A 22,961-nucleotide genomic window follows, 5' to 3' on the forward strand; every position below is an offset into this window, starting at 1 on the left:
TTCCCATCTGATCCAGATCCCTCTGCAAGCTTTGAAAACCTTCCTCGCTGTCCACAACACCTCCAATCTTTGTGTCATCTGCAAACTTGCTGATCCAATTTACCATATTATCATCCAGATCACTGACGTAGATGACAAACAACAATGGTCTCATCTTTGAGGAACATCATTAATCACAGTCCACCAGTCTGAGAAACAATCATTCACCACCACTTTTTGGTTTGACCTGCACACCCAATGTAAAATCCAGTTTACTACCTACCGAGCATCTGAACCTTCCTGACTAATTTTTGTGTAACAATTGGCATGCTTTCTTCACTGAGCTGCTGAGGACAACACTTGCACAGCCATGGGATACCAAAATAGGTGGATGGGCAGGTGGTGCTGAGGATACCAAAAGGCTGTAGAGGGACTTGGAGAGATCAGGACAGCAAAGAGGTGACAGATGAAATACAATGTTGGAAAGAGTATGGTCCTGCATTTTGGTAGAAGAAATGAATGGACAGACTATTATTTAGATGGGGAGAAAATACCAAATTCTGAGGTGCAAAGGGACTTAGGATACCCTAAAGGTTAACCTCCATGTCGAGTTGGTGATGAAGTAGGCAAATGTAATGTTGGCATTAATTTCTTGAGGAAGAGCATGTAAGAGCAGGGATGCAATGTCGAGACTTTATAAAACACCGGCGGGACCTCACTTGGAGTAAGTACTGTGTGCAGTTTTAGCTGCTTTATTTGAGAAAAGACGTGCTGGTGTTGGAGATGGTTCAGAGATTTACTTGAATGATACCAGGACTGAAAGGGTTAGCATATGAGGAAAGATTGTTGGCTCTTGGTCATTACTTGTTGGAGTACAGAAGGATGGGGGGAGGGGGTTGGATCCCTCAGAGGCATTTCAAATGCTGAAAGGCCTGGACAGAGAGGATACAGCAAGGTTGTTTCCAATGGTAGGGGATTCTAGGACAAGAGGGCGTAACTTCAGGATAAAAGGGTGTCAATTTAAAAGACACACGGAAATGTTTCTTTAGTCACAGCGTCGTGAATCTGTGGAATTTGTTGCCGCAGGTGGCTGTGGAAATGGGGTCGTTGGATGTATTTAAGACAGAGGTTGACAGGTATTTGATTAGTCAGGGCATCAAGAGTTACAGGGAGAATGGGGCTGAATGGGTGGATGGATCAGTTCAGGATTAGCATGGTGGAGCAGACCCGATTTTCCAATGGGCCTAGATCTTGCAAATACATGTCAGATGGGCAGGGCAGGCTTCAACTGACCTGAACTTGCTCCCAGGAGTGAATGATTCTTATGCTCGTCAGCGCACAGGAGTGAGCTGGTGTTTCTTCCCACCCTCCCCGAGGCTACTGCTCGGTAAACAGCAATTGCTATGCCAATCTACTCCATCCAGCATTCTTATTAAGATGCAGGGAAAGGTTCAAGAAGAGTTATAACAAAAAAAGCAGAGTTGGAGATACCGGTCAAAGCTGGAATCTTACTTTAAAATCCACACGATGGGTACTGCATTATGTTGTGTCCTGCTGCCGGTCTTGGCACAGATAAAAAAAGGATGTTTTCTGCTCCCTTGGATGGAGCACTCCACATTCCTTCACAGCTAATGTGGTCTCTTAGGAGCATGGCTTCATTTCCCTGTGACAAGCAGTGTTTTGTCACAGCATCAGCTGCAGCTTGCTCTTGTCTGAGTTGATTCCAGGCTCAAGCCCATTCTAGAAACTTGGAAGATAAAATTCTCAGCCGATATTCCAAGAGGGCTCTACTGTCAGACAGCTTCAGGGGATGAAATTAAACACTCCACTCCCTCAGGTGAACGTAATGGATCCAAATTACAGGAGAGCTCCATGGAATACGTTGACAAACTTATTATTGAAAGGGATTACTTGGTCATTATCACATTACACTGGATAATGAAGATTTTGCATCACCCCAACGGCAAGCAGAATTAACCAGCTCTTCATCCTGGGAGACGCCATTGCTGTTTCACACAACTTTACTCAAACACCTGCTACGAATAAAGTACGACCAAGGGACTCCGCTTGCTGAATATTTGCTCCCATTTTCACCACAGGTTTACTTCAGAGAATTTTTACTTTTACAATTTTTTTTGAATATTTAAAATTTTGAATACCTTTACAATTTTAAACTAATGCATTTTATACCCATTATTTTATTCTTATTTATTTTAATTTTTAAAATGTATTTTAACCAGGGGTTTTACTGTAGTTTATACTGTGCCATCCTAACTGCAAAATCTCCTTCTGATGCCAAATCAGCTGCTGTCAATCAAGGGTAGAAACTGGAATATTTCAACTAGGCAGAGGACGGACCCTCCTTCAAACGTCAGTAACCACAACTGTAATTGGGTCTTCAGCAAAAGTAACTCGGGCTTGGATACATGGCCTCCAATAGGCAAACAGCCAAAATCTCCTGGAAACTGTTCAGAGTAATGACCCTATCCCCTCTAGATTGAAGAATATTATAACCCGGGTCAGAATTAAATTGAATGACGAAATATTGAATGTCAAATAACAATGTCATTAACAAAAGACTTCGAGAGGATAACAAGTTTATGTTAACCAAAAATCACTATGAACAAAACATCATTAAAAGATTTATTAGGGGGAAAAAAAATCAGATACAGAAATATCTCTTAGATACCAACAACACAAATTCAAATTATTTTAAAACCTCTTTATACTCAATACTTTTTTTTTACATTAATATAGGAACAACAGGCTTATAATACGCTCATAGGTTCACAGTTCCATCTACATTTTAACATTCAAATACAAATTTGAGATAACTGGTGTTAAAAGATTTTACTATAATTCTTACCACTGTCAACAGACGCAAAGTTGAACTCTAGAGTTCACACTTGAAGAACCCATTTCTCTGTAAAAAAAAGTTCATTCAAGACATTTTATTAATAACAATTCGGATAAATATGATTAAAATTAGGTTTCTTTTTTCTCCCTTTCAAATTATTTTCTCCTTACGAAGGCAATTCACAAATTATTTGATTTCTAAACTAGGGCATTGGTTGGAAACTTGACTTAGAATCGGGTTAAGTCTGCAGAAGCAACTGATTCAGAACATTTATCTGTAAGTCTCTCATTACGAGAATCAATTACAGGTTGTAGAGTGAACATTGTGGTGCAGAAATCCATGGAACAAGAGGGGTAAGCGCTAGTTTGATGAGACAGGTTCTAAGAAACTGGATTAAAGGAAGCAACAGGCAAGACAACCCAATGCGAGGCCGGCCTCTGATAACGTGGGAGGAGGAGGGTGACGGTTGGTGCTGGAGCAACAGGCAATTTGTAAATCATAAACTCATTTCAACAAACAAGGTCATAAATCTGTCGATTAACTGCAGAATGGAAGTTCTTTTAAAATTTATTTAATTTTAAATTTAAACATAGAGCACAGTAACAGGCCATTTCAACCCATGAGTCCATGCCTCCCAATTTACACCCAAATAACCTAAATTAACCAACACCCCTGGTACATTTTGAATGGTGGGAGGAAACCAGAATCCCCGGGGAAAAACCCACAGTCAAGAGGAGTACATACAAACTCTTTACAGACAGCATGGGATTCGAACGCTGGTCCCGATCGCTGGCGCTGTAAAGGCATTGAGCTAACTGCTACGCTAACCGTGCCGTCCAGTTTCTGCTCCTGGAAAGTTCCTGCTCTTGCACATGAAAACTCGATAACGCTGGAAAACTGGATGTACTTTATGGATTTTGGGCTGTGATTTTCTGTCATATTTTAAGACTATTTCAAGCATACAAAACCATAAATTGCAACACGTCATTGAAAATTCATTTCCTGCATTCACACTTGGACTTCCTCCCAGCTGATCCTTGGTGCATTGACCAACACGGTGTAAGGTTTCACCAGGTCATTGCGACCATGTGGTATCAGGGCAACTGGAATCCATCAATGCTGGTTGACTATTGTTAGACACTGACACAAGAGGTATCGGTTGCTGAGAGCAAACGAAAATCAGTGGCAAAACATCTCAATGTGTCACCATCATTATGCGATTAAACAGGCGAAATTCAATAAAAGTTCATTTAATGTTTCTCCAACTTCCTACGTGATACAACAAATCTGGAATTATCTCTGTGTTCAGCTTGAAGTTGTCTATCACAATCCACAATTTTGTTTCAGGAACCAAACCTTTTGGGGAATAAAAAACTGTTGCCCAGTGTAACATATCTTTACCTCCTATGGACGCTGCAAGACCGGCTGAGATCCTCCAGCATTTTTGTTTTGACTACAATCACAGCATCCGCAGACTTTCATGCTTGACTCCACCCAAATTAAATTGTAATTACATACATATATGTAATATATGTATGGCACATGAATGAGTTCAGACCTGCAAATTACCACCTTGGACTGTCAAGGATGATGAGCTTTCTTTCCAGTTTTGGAAGTGTCCACTGCCACCATAGACGGTTCCACAGATGGGCAAGCCCCTGATGAGATGGGTGGGTAACTTACAAAGTTTCATCAACCCCCACACTAAAGTTGAGCAGTTCCAGATCGGAAGTTAGACCCGAATAATATTTTGTTTGAAACTGGAAGCCAAGTTGCCAGCCATATCACACCGATATGCCTTTGGGCCACTTTTCTTTTTGTGGTCAATGAATTTGTACAAAGATTCATGATCTAAACTAGCCATTATCAAACTTTTGGCCATGCCCCCCACCACCCCCCCCTGCAGGACGCTGCTCAAAATTTATGGGCCGCCTTCCCTGTGAAGCAGTCATGTTTGGCAGCATGTCTTCCACACTTCTCTCCTACATTGAAAAACATAAAATATATTTGTGTTACGTGAGGTGAAAAGAAAACAAAGCTTCTACATGAATGCGCTGTGGGCCTGGCGCTGGGGTGGGCATAAATTTTCTGGATTTCGGGCTGCTAGTCACATTTAACTTCCATTTACATGAACATTACTGTTTCCAATAATCTGAACTACATTATTGCAAACAAACCTCTTCGACTTGTGTCATATATCAGGCACATTTAAGTTTTAACCAGTTAAAGGCTTAATTTCAAAGCATTGGCAAAAGCAAAACAACACCCTCTAAAAATTAAACGATTCCCGCAACATTCCTGAATCCGTCTAGCTTTACCCAACCCACATGTTTAAACAGAGTCAATAAGAGCAACGTATCCTCATATTGGTGAAAATGTGCATGTGAGTTTGAAAACCATGAGCCAATTATATACAATTAATATCTAATTAAGAATCAGATATGGTGGTTCTTCCAGGAAGTCATTGTCCTTTTATGAGGCTTCATCTCAAAAAGGAAAGGCCTAGTGGACATGTTTACATTTATTATATCTTTAAGAGAACAGATTTGTGCCCAGGCCTGGCCATCTTCTAAGATGATTGCGACCTAGATATGTCATTCTTCAATGATCAAACAAAATAAACATGATGTCCCATCATCATATTTGATGTGTTCATATTTTCCAGTGGCATCGATCCGTGTCTGCTCTCAGTGCAACCCCATTCCCCCTCTTATTTCCCTATACCCTTTCATGCATCCATTATCCCCACCCTGATCTTCCTGCCACTCACTTGGCCTTGGGGACACTGTAGCTGGGGACTTCCCACAAAGCCCATTTTATGGGCTGTTTTGTGATTGGAGACGGGCTCGTTTAGTTTCACCAAGCGGGTGAAGGAAACTCCTACTGAAGGTGACTGGTGAACTCAACTCAGAGGAGGTCAGGCCCGAATCATATTGGTCTTTACCTCCCATGGACGCTGCGAGACCGGCTGAGTTCCTCCAGCATTTACTGCAATCAGCATCTGCAGACTTCCTTGTTCCACTCCCTGCATAGATCTGTCAAACCAAGACCAGTTTCACCTATACATTCTCCACACCGTCCAAAATCAGAAAAACCACAGCTTTGTTAATTATTTTACAGAAAAAACACTCTGATCCGACGCTCCAAGCAGAGAGTTCCACCCATCCTGATCTTTCCTCAACTGAATCCCTTCACAAGTACCTTAAATACTGGATGGCAGCAGCCATAGGTCAGAGGTGAACCTTGGCAAACAAGACTCCCAATCGCCAGTGCCGAGATTGGGAAAAAATCCCCTCCATGACCAAGCAAGTGGCCTTTTCAAGTGCAGCTGAGAAGTCCACATCCCCAGGTGAGGAGAACAAAGGCATAAAAATTCAGGGGTTGCACAGAAGGCCTCAGTTCTTTTTTTTAATTGTCTGCCTTTCTGTGCATGAACAATATAGCAACCAGATACAGTGCAAAGATAATGAACAGACATTGTTTAAAGGGCTGGAGACAGCAAGCCCACAAACAATGCAGCACCACTTCCCTTCATCCCAGTTCAAACAATTCCAGTCACCAGGAATGATTAGACAGAGCCAGGATTTATTCATGAAGCCACAAGCTGCCCTCTGTATATTTCACAGATCACATTTAATTAACTGGTGCTCATTTTAGCATCAAAGTCAGATCAAAACTGGCGAGGGGTTAAGGCATCTAATTTCCTTTTTAGAGATACAGCACAGTAACAGGCTCCCAAATACCCCCATGTGACCAATTAACCTACTAACCCCATACATCTTCGGAATGTGGGTGGCAACCAAAGCACCCGGAAGAAAACCACACGGACACAGGGAGAACGTACAAACTCCTTACAGAGAGCGACGGATTCAAAGCCGGGTCACTGGCCCTGCAATAGTGTTGCGCCAAATATGCCCACCCGTAAACCAGCCTAGATTTTAAACACTTCATTTCTGAAGGGACGCAGAGGACTTGCACACTGCCCTCCTTCACAGGGTTGCGATTTGGAGAACACTTCGCCCACTGCAACTGGCAGAGTCTCCAGAGATCCTCCTCCGTCTCTATCGCCCTGCTCAGGGACGCTGCAGCTGCCATGCTCTCCCCCACGTTACCCCCGCACTGCCCCCAGTTCTCCACAATAAACAACAACGCAGCTGCCCAACTCCCCCCACCAACTCTCCAATGTACAATTTCAAAATCAAGAAATGGCACCAGGTACATCCTGGGTCAACAAAAATGAAAGACCAAATTCCAAACCATTGCTGTGAGCCATCCCTGACCACAGCAAAAAAAAATTAAAATAAAAGTGTTGGTTTTATTTTCTGTCAATAATTTAAGGGATTAATTACAAGACTGGAGATGTGTGCTGCCAAGATGTCGGAGGGAGGTGGGGTCAATCGGGGATATGGCTGATGATGGGCTTCCAGGAACATATTGACCACGTATCCCTGTAACCATGCTCCCCACCCTACCTACCGACAGCTTCTCAGTAGCACTGCAGTTTTCTCACCTGTCCAACCAATCTGGGATAACAAGGCTCCCCTGCATTTAACAATGAATCACTTACAGATTGTTTCAACTCTGGTGCCCTCTGTATGTCCAATATCCATGAAAGGTAATGATACTCTGAAGATGTGATGAAGCATCCACTAAAGTATTTTAACTATAAGAGATTGTTTCCTTGGAAATAAACCAATGGTTGAGAGGTTTGAATGCTATGTCTAAAAATGAGGAGCTTAATGAACTGGACGATGTTTCCCTGAGCAGAGTTTTCAGAAACTAAGGAGCAAAAAGTTAATGCACTAGGCCAGAAGAAAGAAACATTGGGAAAAATTACTTAATTCATCATTTGGAATGGAAAAGGTGAATGAAACCACCTGGAGGAATACACATCTCTCATAAACCTGCAGGCTACGGAGTGGTTAGTTTTGCGCTCACACGGGGAAGACGGGCCCAATGGTTGTCTGTCAGCTTTGAAGAACCATCGTTTGTGACTGTGCTTTGGTGAATGAGGAAGACCTGGTCCAGGTCGGCAAACAAGAAGGTCTGCAGATGCTCAGTCGAGTGCAACGCACAAATGTGCTGGAGAAACACAGCAGGTCGCGCAGCGTCCACAGGAAGCAAAGGGGAACCAACGATCGTTCACCCGACGAGGGGCCCAGGCCTGAAAAGTTGGTTCCCCTATAAGGTGTGACGGTAAAGAGAGAATTGGAAATTCAGATATATTCCCTTGGTTTCCTGAGAACACATTTTAACATTCAGGTATAATTTAATCTTTAGTGAGAAAACGAACCCATTTCTCGGATATTTCACCCTTTCAGGAAAACTGGAACCTCTCTGCCCTCTTCAATCAACACCTTAAATCCCTCTGCTCGGGACCACTTCGAATGATGTTTTAGAAAATGCCGCCGACTATCCGCAAAAGGAGGAATCCTCACCAGCTCACGTCTCCAATTTAATTTCTTTCCCCTCTTCTGAAGCTTTCTTTCAATGCTGAAACATCGTGGGAAACGATGCCACCTTTGACTGTGCCGTTATCAAGGTGGATTCAAGTCAACTAATGTCAGACTCTAGCCCAAACTGTTCCATACCAAACTACAAATGCAAGGTGTTTCTCTCCCTCACGGTGAGGGAGAACTTTCTTACCTCAATTCGTCCATAAAGGAAGGAGCTTCACTCCCACCTCTGTGCACAAATGGCCAGCAAGATTTCTATTCAAACAACAAAATATTCACATTTCAAACTGAATCAAAGTAAACAAAATGGCCAAAATTAACAGGCCTAAACAGTCGTCAATAAACAGCCAGACTCTTGAGGGGGAAATAAAATCTCCTTGGGAAAGCTGCAATAATATTTGCTTTTACATATTTGGTCCTGGGTTAAACAGGACATTGCCATTCCACAAGACTTAGGAACAGAATTGGGCCATTCAGCCCATAAAGTCTGCTCCATCATTCAAATCATGGCTGATGTATTTTTCCTTTCAACCCCGTGCTCCTGCCTTCTCCCCACAACCTTTAAAACCCTGACTGATCAAGAACAATCAACCTCCGCTTTGAATCTACCCAATGCCTTGGCCTCAGAGCGTGTGGGTCTTTTAGGTCACAGTTCCCACCTCTACACAGCCTGTTACAGGACACGGTACTCTGTGGGTGTGCACTGAAATGCAGTTAGATGGTTTAAAATCTACACTTGGAAAACAACTGGACTGGCTAAGTACCCCAGGAATATTCACTGTGGTCAGACTGTGACCCAATTTCATCGCAATTCACTTTGTAATCTATAATTTCTTAACAAAATAAAAATGGAAAATTGTCCCAATAATTACACCATATGTAGTTTTGCAGGCGCTTGTCTACTGCAAGGCCCATTAATACTGTACATCATGAGGCATGTAAAATCCAAGAAGACATCTTTTGACATTTATAATTACTGAATTAAAGAAATTACACTCATTGTCGAGTCTTGTATCAGTCCATATGAAATACAATTCAATGCCCGGAGGAGACCTTTTCTATCAAAATATATTGCAATACAGTACAAGATTACGATTAAAAACTAGATCCAGCTCTCTAGTTACTATGCTCTTACCATAGTACGTCAAGGTTAAGAGAACAGCAAGGTCTAGATCTAAACATCGAGGGTTTGAGAATTGCAGCGAGAGAGAAATGGAAAACCACCAAAACCCCGACTTACAATGGCAGCAACTGGATTCTCTCCATTTCTCCCCCTCCTCTGCCCCAACCCAACACCCCCGACATTTAATTGTGCCATAATCATTGCAGAAAGAGTGATTAAAGCAGACGTAGGGATGTACATTAAAATGCCGCCAACTTCATCCGTGAAGGCTAATTGTCCTTTTGCGTGAACACGGCTGCTTCAGCCCAAGATGGCCAGAATCTATGGTGGAAATGGGACACAAGGTGTGGTTAAACAACTTGCCCAGTTCAAGTTCAAGTTTAAGTTTATTATCATCTGGTTGTTCATGTCCAAGCTGATGAAACACTCTCTCTCCAGACCTTGGTGCACACACAAAACCGGACAATACCCAATACAAAAAAATCACATAAATAATCCAAATAAATACATAGAAGATAAGAGCAGGAGTAGGTCATTCGGCCCTTCGAGCCTGCTCCGTCATTCAATGAAATCATGGCTGATCTTAAAGTTCAGTACCCCGACCCTGCCTTCTCTCCGTAACCCCTAATTCCCTTATACTGAAGAAATATGTCTAATTTCCTCTTAAATATATTCAATGAACCTGCCTCTACTGCCCTCTGTGGCAATGAATTCCACAGATTCACCACCCTCTGGGTCAAGAAATTCCTCCTCATCTCGGTCCTAAATGGTTTGCCTATTATCCTCAAACCATGGCCCCGGGTTCTGGACTCCCCCACCATTGGAAACATTCATTCTGCATCCATTCTGTCCAGTCCTGCCAGAATTTTATAGGTCTCTATGAGATCCCCTCTCAATCTTCTAAACTCCAGCGAGTACAATCCCAATTTGCGCAATCTTTCCTCATAAGTTATTCCTGCCATTCCAGGGATCAGCCTGGTGAATCGCCTTTGCACTTACTCCATTGCAAGAACATCCTTCCTTAGATAAGGTGACCAAAACTGCACACAGTACTCCAGGTGGGGTCTCACCAAGGCCCTGTACAGCTGCAATAAGGTATCCTTGTTCCTATGCTCAAACCCTCTTGATATGAAGGCCAACATACCATTTGCCTTTTTAACCGCCTGCTGTAACTGCATGCTTGCCTTCAGTGACTGGTGCACAAGAACCCCCTAGGTCTCTCTGCACTTCCCCATCTCCCAATCTATTGCCATTTAAATAGTAATCTGCCCTCCGGTTTGAATTACCAAAGTGGATAACCTCACATTTATCGACATTGTATCGACATGTAAACATTTGGGATGATTTTCACAATTGTAGTCCCCTAGCGTACGGGAAGAAGCTGTTCCCCAACCTGCCAGTCCTGATTTAATGTTTTCGCTGAATGATGGGAAACACAGGAAGTTAAGCACAGGCTTCAGAAATACAGTAAAACCCCTGGCATCCAGCATCTACGGGGATTGGTAGATGCTAGATGAGTGAACTTTCCAGTTGCTTGAGACTGCGTGTTGCTTTGATGGCAAACTAATGGTGAGGCGTGCCGATTTTAAACTTCTGTATTTTTTAACGATGTAGTTTCCTCAATTTTTTTTGCCGGTTGCTTGAATTCCAGACAACAAGGGTTTTTACCGGATTGACAAGAACCAGAACTCCCAACATTATTTGGGCTGCAGAGAAACTGACTGCAGGTTTTACCCTGGAGGAAAGAGGGCTGGAATAATAGCGAGGATATGGGATCAGGATAGAGAAGGGTATATTAATTATGCACAAGCACTGAATAGTACTTTTTCTAAAGCCAAGTGGCAGCCAACTTGTATTCTGCAAGCTCGCCCCATCAACAACGCGATCACTTGATCTCATGACACGGAGGGATAAATATAGGTCAGATGTCCGTGACATCCATCTGTGGCAGCACAAAGGTTCATCCAAAATTATTTCCCTCTTCCAGTGCAGCACTCCCTCAGTAATGCTTTCAGACTGTTACTATAATACCCTATGTGATTCTCCGAAGCAGCCCTTAAACCTGCAACTCTTTAACCCAGTAGTTTTCTTTCTACTCGCATTCCACCTTAAGTAATCCCTGTGCCATAAGTGCTCTGTGATTAGTAAGGGATTACACTGCTCTCGTCCCAATTGTTATTGAAATATTTTGCTTGTGAAAAATTGGCCCATTTCCTTTGGAGTTATGAAATCGTGCACATAATGAGTCAATTAGGGACGATTAAAACAGTGGTTTTCAAACTTTTGCTTTCCATACGGAAGGGATTACTGTAGGTGGTATGTGAGTGGAAAGAAAAAAAGTTTGAAAACCACTGCTCTAACATATCAACTGGGACATGAACGATAGAGCACGAGCACACTGAAGTGTCTGGGATGAGATATACTGTCAGACGTGGGAAAATATAGGAAGGGCATTTTGCAAGAAGCATAAAGATGAGGACTGCTAGGCTGGCAAATAGCTTCATCCCGCAGGATGCGAGATTGATGAACGGTATCCTGTGTCCGTGAAAATCATCCCAAAATATTTATAAACATCAGGGAGGCACGGTGGGCGTAACGGTTAGCGCAACGATCACAGCGCCAGCGATCAGAACCGGGGTTCGAGTCCCGCGCTGCCTATAAGGAGAGTCTGCGTGGATTTTCCCTGGGGCTCCGGTTTCCTCCCACCCTTCAAAATGTACTGGGGGTTGAAGGTCAATTGGGTATGATTGGGCAGCATGGGCTCATGGGCCGAAAGGACCTGTTTCCTAGTCTAAATTTTTTTAATTCTAAATTTAATTTTAAATTAAATCTTTATGTAAACATATGATTATTTTGTGCTATGTATTGTGCGTGTATATATGTGCACAGTGGTCCGGAGAAACGCTGCTCCGTCTGGTTGTGCGCGTACAGTCAGATCACAATAAATTTGAATTGGTGGATCTGGAACCACTCTAGAGAACACACCAGATGTGCATGGCAGATTTCTTGCCCCAAAGGACATTAGTGAAACAGATAGGTTTTCTTTGACAATATGACTGATCCATTACTGTTCTCAAGTCTATCATTTTTTAAAATCCAGATTTATTTAATTGCTTGCACTTAAATTTCCCAGCAGACAACGTGATCAGAGGTCAAGAACTCTGGATGCAGAGAGCTTACCATAACTCTTTCTCTTTACTTTCTTCTTCTTTCTCGTGCACGGTCTGTTTTCTGAACTGGATATCTTCATCTGAAAAGGCAGACAAGCAGGTTATCAGTCGACTGAAATTAACAAATACACCAGAGATTACTTCCTGAAGAGAACATTTCACCCAAGCTCCTGCCTGTCACGGAGTTACACAGCAGAGAAAGAGGCCCTAAAATCCTTCAAATCAAACCTTTTCACTTTTTTTTTGGCTATGCCCCCTTAGGACTCTGCTCAAAGTTTATGGGCCCCCTTCCCTGTGAAGCAGTCAAGCTCAGTTGGTTTCTTCCCTACTTCTCTCTTACTGACTACATAAAAAGCAGTTAAGTATTTTTAATGATTTCGGTCCATAATTCTTCCCGCATTCCCATCGATTCTATCACTGACTCTCGGTAAGAACAATGTAAAGTGACAAAGCAACCCACCCTTTGGGATGTGGGGTGAAACCAATGTAGTCACAGGGAGAACCACCCAGACAGCACTGCATCAAGACTGAACCTTGGTCCCCGGAGCTGTGAACCGGCAGGTGTACTAACTGTGCCAACGTACCCGCTCTTTATGGTAAAATTAAATTTACATTTTCGACGACATTCAACGTTGCAGGCCTTCAGCCCAGATGTTGTGCTGACCTTTGAAACCTTCCCCAACAATCTAGTCCAGGGGTGGGCGACATTTGTTTTTAAAAAACTCACCTTAAGCAATCCCTATTGTATAGGTGTTCTGTGATTAATCAGGGATTACTTAAGGTGGTACATGGGTGGAAAGAAAAAGTTTTAAAACCACTGTTTTAATCGTACCTCATTGACTCATCATGTGCACGGTTTCAGAACTCCTAGGGAAATGGGCCAATGACAATTTTTCACAAGCAAAATATTTCAGTAACAATTGGGTCTAGAGCAGTGGTTCTCAGCCTTCCCTTCCCACTCACATACCAGCTTAAGCAATCCCTTATCAATCACAGAGCATTGATGGCACAGGGATTACTTAAAAGTGGTAAGAAAAAGGTTGCCACCCCTGATCTAGCCCTTCGCTACCTCACACCCATAACCCTCTATTACATCCATGTGCCCGACTAAATCCTTTGAACGTCCATGTTGTACCAGCCTCCTTCACCACCCCCGCTGATGTCTTCCAGGCACCCACCACACTATAGAAAAATAAAACCTCTGACTTCTCTCCTACATTTTCATCCACTCAACTTAAACTGATGGCCTCCGGTATTTACTCTTGTCACTCCAGAAAAAAGGTGCTGGTTGTCCACCTTATCCAAGTCCCTCGTAATCTTATCCACGTTCTTGCGTATCCCTCCAAAAGAGGACTTTGAATCTACACCCTGCTGTGTCCATTGGAACCGAGTTGCAGGTTCAATCCCATTGGCAGGGACACAGAGAAGGGCTCGCGCGTATGACAGCCTAAGATTAAATTACTGCATCAGTGTTTGAAAAACTGGGTCACTTGACCAATGACTGAAATTTAAGTCCCAAGATAGGGAACATAAAGCAGAATAATTAAATAAATCCCAAATATACCCAGGTAAGAGTCGACACTCCTGTGAAAGTCGACCCCCCCCCTTTATTTTTGAGCCAAAAATCTGGTACTTTAGTCTCCCTCTTCAGCCCCGGTCACCCACAGGCCAGAGCTCCCAACACCGTGATCGCGAACTCGCACGTTGGCCCAAGCCAACCCCCATCGGTGTTCTTGATGCCTCACTTTGGCGGCCCACCCATCGGATCTCCTGACGCCTTGATCATGGACTGACCGCTCAGTCCCAGTCAGCCACCCACCTAATGGAACTCCCGATGCCTCTGCCAATACAGGTACTCAGTGCGATCAAAATTTAACACTAAAAAGTGGTCTAGAAAATTTGACTTTTACATGAGTATATATGATATTGGTAATTGTGATAAAGTGACTGGGTTAATGGAGGACACTGTTGGCCCATTGCCTGATTCAGTCTGGCCTCAATGTTGACTCTCAATCTGCCTCTACAGGGCACTCGGCTGAAGGTAAGTTAGGAATGGACAGTAAATGCAGGCTGACCTGGTGCATCCTGCATCCCATCACAGAACAGAAATGTACTCATGGAGACCCTGGGATTGGTATCCAGAACCACGGCACAACTCGGGAAGCCACTGCCTCGACTCCATGGTCAGTCCTGACCTTGTGTTGCTGGGTGTGTGGAGTTTGCACGCTCTCCCTGTGACCATCCTCTGGGTGCTACAGTTTCCTCCCTCAATCCGAATGGTTGGCAGGTTAATTGACCACTGTGAATTCCCCCCCCACCCCCCACCGGTGGTAGAAAGGCAAAGAGGGCTCCTGTGTCGGAGATTTGGATCTGGAGCTCGGGTTGCCAATGGAAGTGAATCCACGAACACTCAGTATCTCTAAAGGGACCCTCTTTTGCTTCTCTTTCTGTAAGGGGCACCGGGCAATAGTAAAGGTGACTCTTTATCTGCCTTACGATAGACAAAGTTGGAGTGTTTCATGTACTGCATGTAACATTTTTATAATGTATTATTACAATACAATATAGGGACCCTTGAACCTGGAGGCATAGAATATAGAACAGTATAGGCCCTTCACCCCTTGATGTTATGCTGACATATATTCCTACCAAAAAAAACCCTCCCTACCTCATTATCCTCTGTTTTTATTTCATCCATGTACCTGTCTAAGAGTCTCTTAAAAGCCCCTAATGTTCTAGCCTTCACCACCGCCCCTGGCAAGGCAATCCAGGCACCTACATCTCCGTGTTAAAAAAAAGTCTCCCCAAAACTTTCCTCCCTTGAGAATAGTTTTTTTAAAAATTAAGATTGGCTGGGTTAGAAGATCAACTTACCGATCTAAATATCGGTCCCAATTCTTATTTTTGTCCAAAATATCGGCATTAGAAGTACAATTTTTAATTGGCTCCACCTCCCTATTTGTTCTCTGGTACCAACCAGTCACTGCTGCCCGTGCACTGAGGTCCACAAATGATGGTTAAGCTGGGTCAGTGGCGCATGTCTCATATCCCACCACAGAGGCAGAAATCTACATTGGACATGCCACCCCAAATCTTTCTCAATACGGTGGATACGGTGCAGAGGAGGTTCACCAGGTTGATTCCAGAGACGAGGAGAAATTGAGTCGTCAGGGACTGTACTTGCTGGAATTTAGAAGAATGAGAGGGGGTCATATAAAAAAATATGAATCGAGGTAGGAGAATTGTTTCCTTTCATAGGGGAGACTAGAACCTGAGGACATCGCCTCAAGAATCAGGACGGAGATTGGGAGGAACTGCTTTTCCCCAGAAGAAGGTGAATCAGTGGAATTTGCTGCCCATTGAAGCAGTGAAGGTGACCTTAGTAAATATATTTAAGACAAGGTTGGATAGATTTTTTACATAGTAGGTGAATTAAGGGATATGGGAAAAAGGCAGGTAGGTGGAATAAAAACATGATGCTGGAGAAATTCAGCAGGTCAAACTGCGAACTTTATGCGGCAGAGATAAAGATACTCAACCAACATTTCAGGCTTGAGCCCTTCATCAAGGTATGGAAAAATGTCGGCAGGCGTCCAAACAAAAATGTAAGGGAGAAAGGTGTGGGGGGAGGAGCACGGTCGCAAAGGCAGGAGGTAATAGGTGGAGAAGGGAGGTAGGGCACAGCAGCAAGCAGGGGGAGGAGGGACGGCTGGGTGAATGGAGATGGGAGGGGGGTGGAGAGAGCTGAGGGATGGGAGGGAGAATGGAGAGTTAGCAGAAACCGGAGAGGTCGATGTTAATGCCAGGTAAATGGAAATGACCTATCAACAGATTAACCATGATCTCATTGAATGGCTCAATGGGCCAGATGGCCACTCCTGCTCCTATTTGTTATGTTCTTATTGACACCCGTTACTTGAAAAATAATTATAATCAACATGCAAATGTGTCCTTACCACAAGAATTCCCTTCTATGTCATCCAGGAGGTTGGCTGTTGAAGCGGCCGTTCCAAGACTGCATTGCCAGGTGGTAAAGGAAAAACGCACCCAAACTGCCAAAGTGTAGGGATTAGTTTTGCATTGGTGCCACCCCCGTCACATCCACTTCAGGTTACCTCACAGCCGACGAATGTGTCCATTGCTGTGGAGGAGGTCCCCTGGCTGCCATCCACGCACAGAAAAATCCCACACACAGCAATGCAACGGTGACCATCTAATCCACGCTTAAGATGATTCAAAAGCAATAGGCTGGAAATTTGAATAAACAACTGAGAAGGCTGAGAACATACAGCAGGACAGGCAGTGCCTGCGGGCAGAAAAGGGGAATTAATGTTCGCTATCCGATTCTACGGTTCCTCGTGCTGTGAGACACGAGCCCATCCTTGTTTCAATTTAATTTTTAATTTAAAATAATTTTTAATTTTGAGATACAGCATGGTAACAGGCCCTTCCAGCCCACGAGCCTGTGCCATCTAAGTACCCCCATGTGACATACAGTCTTTGGAGTGTGAGAAGAAAAATCGTGTACACGGGTAGAACATATAAACTCCTTTCAGACAGCTCCGGATTCAAACCCCGGGTTGGCAGTGGAATTGCATTGTGATAGCCATCACACTGACCAGAGAAAACAGGAGGATGGTGACTTTCTTCCACAATGGGCTATCCCCTTTACCACAGCACCTCCTCCGCCAGCGAGACGGGGGTGGCTGCAACTTACTCGAGGTGGGCTTCCTGTTGCCATGACCTCCTGAAACCACCTCTGACACCGCGAGGGTTCCAATGAAGAGAAAACAGAAGCAGGCAAGGATACGTGTGGTGTTTTAAGGAATGCTTCCGCTTCAACTTCCTCATCTTCGTCTTCTCGGAGAAAGCACGAGCCAGCTCGAATAGCTTCTTCCGTGTGGCTGCAAGCGGGAAACATCGCTCATTGAGCCAAGGCGGATATATTGGAGATCTTCCAATGACTGGCATTTGGCCAAAGAGAGAACCACTCTGGTGCGTGGGAAATATACGACCCAGTGCTTTTTGGGGTATCTGGTGGTCACCAGCATTTATTTTCTCAAGAGGATGGAATTGACCCCAACACTGTAGTCCCATTGGTGATGGGACAATGGCAGAGTGAATGGGTAGGGACTCCCAGGATCTAGGCCCAGCCATGATGGGGCAGAAGCAGACCCTTCCAAGGAAGAATGATGTGCTTCTTGGAATCAGTAATCTGCTCCGGAACCATATCACAAGGTGAACGAAATCTCCCCAGACAAGCAACACATTTGCCTTCTCTTCTGTGGAATCTTTGCCTTGCTATCTCCAGCATCACAAAATGCCCATCATCCACAAAGGATAGAGTTTTACCTGATTTTGTCCTCCCCTTCCATGTGGTCAGGTGAGGGCTCGGGATAGCTGACAGGGATCCACTGCTCACCAGCTACCTCTGGCCGGGGGATGGGATTATCATTCTAGGTGATGACTGATGATTGTAGATGACAGAATACAGTATTGGAGTATCAGAGCCAGGCTGAGGAATGGCTTCTTCCCACAGGCAGTGAGAAGGCTGAACGACCAAAGGATCTGCTCAAACTCACCCTCCGAAACTTTCATATTCATGAAACAATATTGATTTATCTACTTGTATGAAACCTTGTCCTGCATATGTATTGTCTGCATGTAAATATGTTATGTCTGGTCATGTGTCTGTGTGTTTTGTACCAAGGATCAGAGATGACAATATATTTTACTTAACTTAAAATTGGCCTCAAAAACGTTTCATATTGTAGTTTGCCCAAATGGGAGAACTTTGATGGGTTGTGCCATTTTTATCCCTGGTGCACAGGAGATTTGAGGGATGACCTTATAGAGGTAATAATAAGGTGAATAGTTGGTCTTTTTCCACCAGAGTAGGGAACCCAAAACTCAGGGTGGTTTAAAGCAATGGTGGGTATTTGGTATGTGCTATCAGAAGCAGAAGAGGAGGGTACAATTGTGAAGAAACATTTAGACAGTGCTGTGTGTGGAGGAAATGTAGCGTCTCTAACTGTCTGGAATGTGCGTATCGCGGGTGGTCACAAGTCCTTCCTGTCTGAACCTTAGTTGGAAGTCACATCACCTGTTGATCAAGGTTGGACTCCAGCCACCCATTAGTGCACACCTTGCCATTGGATAATTTAGATCACCTAGGGTCATTATTGGCTGGACCCCCAGATAGGAACTGTATAAAACAAGGACGCATAGCATTTTCTTGCTCTCTTTTCACCATCTCTGAGGGATCACCTAGCTTCACCCCAGACCAAGTACCATAGAATAGTGCTGGAGAAATCTTTTGGTAAGGTGGGCACTAGTAAGGGGTTGGGGGCTTCATAGTTAGTGTAGCACAGAGACGTGCACTGAGTCAACGGGTGACGGGTATCATATTGGTTCTTTTGCTTGATTGTATGTAACAGCACAGTGAGTGTGTATGTGTGTGAGTGTGGGGGGGGGGGGGGGTGCCCGCGCAGCAATCTTCCCACGTGCATCTTCTGTAAATAAGGTCATTTATTGTCAGACTGTGTTCAGGGACCTTGCTTTTGAGACCCATCAGATCTATTCCCTCACACAACAGACAAGTTCTTAAATAGGAAAGGGCGAGGAAGTAAGAAAAGGCAGACAAACTGGATGAGTTCGGATGGACAGCCAGATCAGAATGGACGAGATGGGCCAAAGGGCCTGTCCCCCAAGCTATATCAGCTGTTCGATGTACTTCTGGGGAAAGCGTCATCGAAGCTTTCACAAACTTGATTAGAAGCTACAAGGAGCAGAAACAAGGTGGCTGGTTTTAGGTCCCATTTCAAACGTTCACTTTGGATCCAAGCTGTCATTTCACTATCCCTCCACCAAAATGTTGTGCAGACAATCCATATGGTCAGACTTCTCGAGACATCTCTCTAAGAAGATGGTTCTAAGTTCAAATGTCAGAGCACGTGCGTGACATCACATATAACCCTGAGATTCCTTTTCCTGCAGGGCAGGCAGATAGACAATAATGGGGAAATAACCTCACCCCCAGGATTGGGCAACTGGAAATCTCCAGTGCACGGCTCAGTCAATGCACACGCTCAAAGGCAGGATGGATACGCCTCTCAGATCCGAAGGGAATTAGAGGTTATGGGAAGGTGGATTGCATCCATAATCTCAATGGAGGGAGAAGTGTTCAACTTCAAAATCTAACTCAGTGCTTCTCAACCTTCCCTTCCCACCTTAAGTGATCCATTACTAATCACAGAGCAAATGATGGCATAGGGATGACTTAAAGTGGGATGTGAGTGGAAAGAGAAAGGTTGAGAACCACTGGTCTAACTATAGAAATGCAGGAATGAACAACTTTGAAAGGTAATTGAATTACTTGGGGTGGATGCTGAGCTGTCAATATGAGAGAGACATGCTTCTGGCTCCAGAATGTGGGTTAGGGTAGGAGCCACTCACTGTCACATCACACGGTTATTAAGGGCATAGACACCCAGACTGCAGCTAATATGGTAAGTCCTCTTACACACTAGACTGAATTTACGCGGTTAAGTATATGAGAGTATGAGGGGCATCGATAGGGTGGGCAGCCAGCACCCTCTTCCCGGGGCAACAATAACCAACACCAGAGCACATCAGTTTAAGGTGAGTGATGGAAAGGCTAGGGGAAGATGTCAAAGGTTTTTCTTTAGCTGCATGCTGGGAATACATTGCCAAGGGTGGTGGTGGAGGCTGGTATAATAGGGACTCTTTTGCAAGAAAAATAGAGGGTTATGGTTGTGAGGGACAGAAGGATTAAATTGTTGTGGAGTTGGTTTACATTGTGGCTGAAAGGCCTGGACTGTGCTATAACGTTTTATGTTTGATAATTCATCTGTAACTATCCTTCACTAACTGGAGAAATTACCCCACTTTCATGAGGAGAAATCGCTACCCTTTTATGGTCTTCAGAGAAAGCAGAAGGAAGTTTTTACTGTGGTGGGGGGGTGGGGGGTGAATTTGCAATTGGATGGATTTAATCAGCCAATGGCAGGACAGAAAGGAAGGTTATATTGACAGACAAATGTGGTGTCTGTCATCTGGTTGCGCAAGTACAACCCGACAAAACAGCGTTCTCCGGTCCTTGGTGCAAAATACAAAGGTGCATGACCAGACATAACACACATACAGACAAACAATACATATGCAGGACAAATATTCATTCATACAAATAAGCAAATATTGTTTCATGAATACGCGAGTCTCGGAGGGTCTGTGTGAGCAGCTCCTTTGGCCATTCAGCGTTCTCACTGCCCGTGGGAAGAAGTCTGGCATCCGTGGAGCACAAACTCCAAATAATTTGTGATTAAGAGGAAAATAATTCCGGAAAGACTCACATTTTCCCATGTGCTTTAGCCTGTCCCTGAATAAGGCTTCATCAAGTGCTGCACCGCTTGCTTCAGCAACCCCAGACTCAGCTGTAAGGAGCAGAGGGAAAGGGTTAACACTTGCTTCCAAACCCTTCCTTTTCACATCACTTTGGCTCCTTGTCAGCAGTGTTCAGTCAAGCACAGACCCAACACACAACTCACCGGAGAACAGCCAAATAAGATGCAGACCTGTCAGCACACCCAACCTTAAATTATTTCTAAATGACCTGTCCAGACAGCAATTAAAATTTTATTTCTTTATATCAACTCGCAGTTGAACATGAAGTAAATTTAAGCCAGGTTTAGAAGGACGCTCTTATTTCACCTGCCTTCTGGAACTTTAATGATTTTTAAAAAAATAAAAAGCAAATCATGTGTTTTGGGTTTATTTGGAATTAAATTTGACCAATTTGTTCTCGTGTGTTAATGACCACATGATGCATGTTAAGGATGTTGGCCGAGGGGTAAACTTTGGCCAGAATCTGCTTCTTCAAAATTATCCCTTGGAATCGTTTAGATCCACTTGAGGGCAGGAGGTTTTTCCAGCATCTGAGAGCCCCTGACAGTGGAGTTCTCCCCCCACCACCACCCACCCACCCCAGATTTCAGATTTATTTTCAGAGAACATAAATGGTGTCTTAAAAAAGCAGCCTCTATCCTCAAGGACCCCCATTACCTAAGCCATACCCTCTTCATTCTGCTACCATCGGGGAAAAGGTACAGGAGCCTAAAGACGAGCACTCAGCGGCACAAGGACAGCTTCTTCCCCACTGCCATCAGATTCCAGAATGAACCAAAGACACTGCCTTACTTTTCATCCATTATCTTTTTTTACTTATAGTAATGTCGTAAGAGTGTTATAAGAATGTTTGCACCATGACGCTGCCGCAAAACACTGAATTTCGTTACTTGCTCATGACAATAAACTCTGATTCTGATACAAACCCGAGATCCTTTTTCCTGTGGGCAAGGCAGAATTACTACGTATTGGCAGTGCAAAAGAAAACTGCCTCAGCGTATACCTTTAAACAAAGAAATGTAAACAAACTAACTGTGCAATACAGAGAGAGAGGAAAAAAACGCAATAAAGTGCGAAAATGAGTTCCCGATTGAATTTGTCCTTAAGGAGTCTGATGGTGATGGGGCAGCAGCTGTCTCTGAACCTGGTGGTGCAAGTCTTGTGGCACTGATATCTCTTTCCTGATGGCAGCAGCGAGAACAGTGTGTGCTGGGTGATGTGGATCCTTGATGATTGCTGCTGCTCTCTGACGGCAGCGTTCCCTGTAGATGTTCTCGACGGTGGGGAGGGCATTACCCATGACGTTCTGGACTGTGTCCACTACCTTTTGCAGGGCTTTATGCTAAGGGTCGGCCCTCGATACTGCACAGGAACATCCCATGCTCCAATCTCTGCAATGGGAACCATCCAACAACCTTCTGACTTAAAAGAGTGTGGCCCACTGGGGCACTGAGCAGTGAGGTGATTCTGAAATGGGATCAGTGAGGACTTCTTTTTCTCCTGAAGGCACATCGGTGAGCCTGGACTGCTGAAAGGTTGAAACACGGAAGTCTGCAGACACAGCGATTGTAGTAAAAACACAGAAATACTGGAAGAACTCAGCCAGTTTCGGGCCTGAGCTCTTCAGCGAGATACAAGCAAAGAGCAGGCAGGTGTCTGAATTAAAGACTGGGGAGAGAAAGGGGGAAGAGTCCAGACCAACAAGCGTTAATTGGGGATGACAAGAGGAAAGATGAGAATTGATTTTGGCTCTGTGAAAGGAAAAGTCGGGGAGGGGGAGAAGAGAGATAGAGAAAGAAAGGAGACAGGGAAGAAGATGAGGGGGGGGGGTGAATTTTAACAGAAACCGTGGTGTATATCTTTACCTTTTATGGATGCTGTGAGACCAGCCAAGTTCCTCCAGCATTTCTACTGGCTCATTCTTGGATGAACTTAAGTGAGAATCAACGTGG

At 44.1% G+C, this 22,961-nt stretch overlaps 1 protein-coding gene across 9 annotated transcripts in view; it reads right to left on the reverse strand.

Annotated features, from left to right (window-relative positions):
* Positions 1-9,231: 9,231 nt before the first annotated feature.
* cuedc1b (CUE domain containing 1b) overlaps positions 9,232-22,961 on the reverse strand; it is a 91,783-nt gene continuing 78,053 nt past the window's right edge. For all 9 annotated transcript variants that reach the window (XM_069910208.1, XM_069910209.1, XM_069910210.1 and 6 more), the window contains 5 exons: positions 20,958-21,038; positions 17,396-17,489; positions 16,542-16,600; positions 12,596-12,665; positions 9,232-9,736 (listed from right to left, as the gene is read on the reverse strand). In XM_069910208.1, the coding sequence (XP_069766309.1) occupies position 9,736; positions 12,596-12,665; positions 16,542-16,600; positions 17,396-17,489; positions 20,958-21,038 (305 nt within the window). In that variant the 3' untranslated portion in view covers positions 9,232-9,735. The remainder of the gene's footprint in view (positions 9,737-12,595; positions 12,666-16,541; positions 16,601-17,395; positions 17,490-20,957; positions 21,039-22,961) is intronic.

This window comes from Narcine bancroftii, chromosome 14 (genome assembly GCF_036971445.1).
Source record: "Narcine bancroftii isolate sNarBan1 chromosome 14, sNarBan1.hap1, whole genome shotgun sequence".
In the NCBI taxonomy this organism is placed as follows: Eukaryota; Metazoa; Chordata; class Chondrichthyes; order Torpediniformes; family Narcinidae; genus Narcine; species Narcine bancroftii.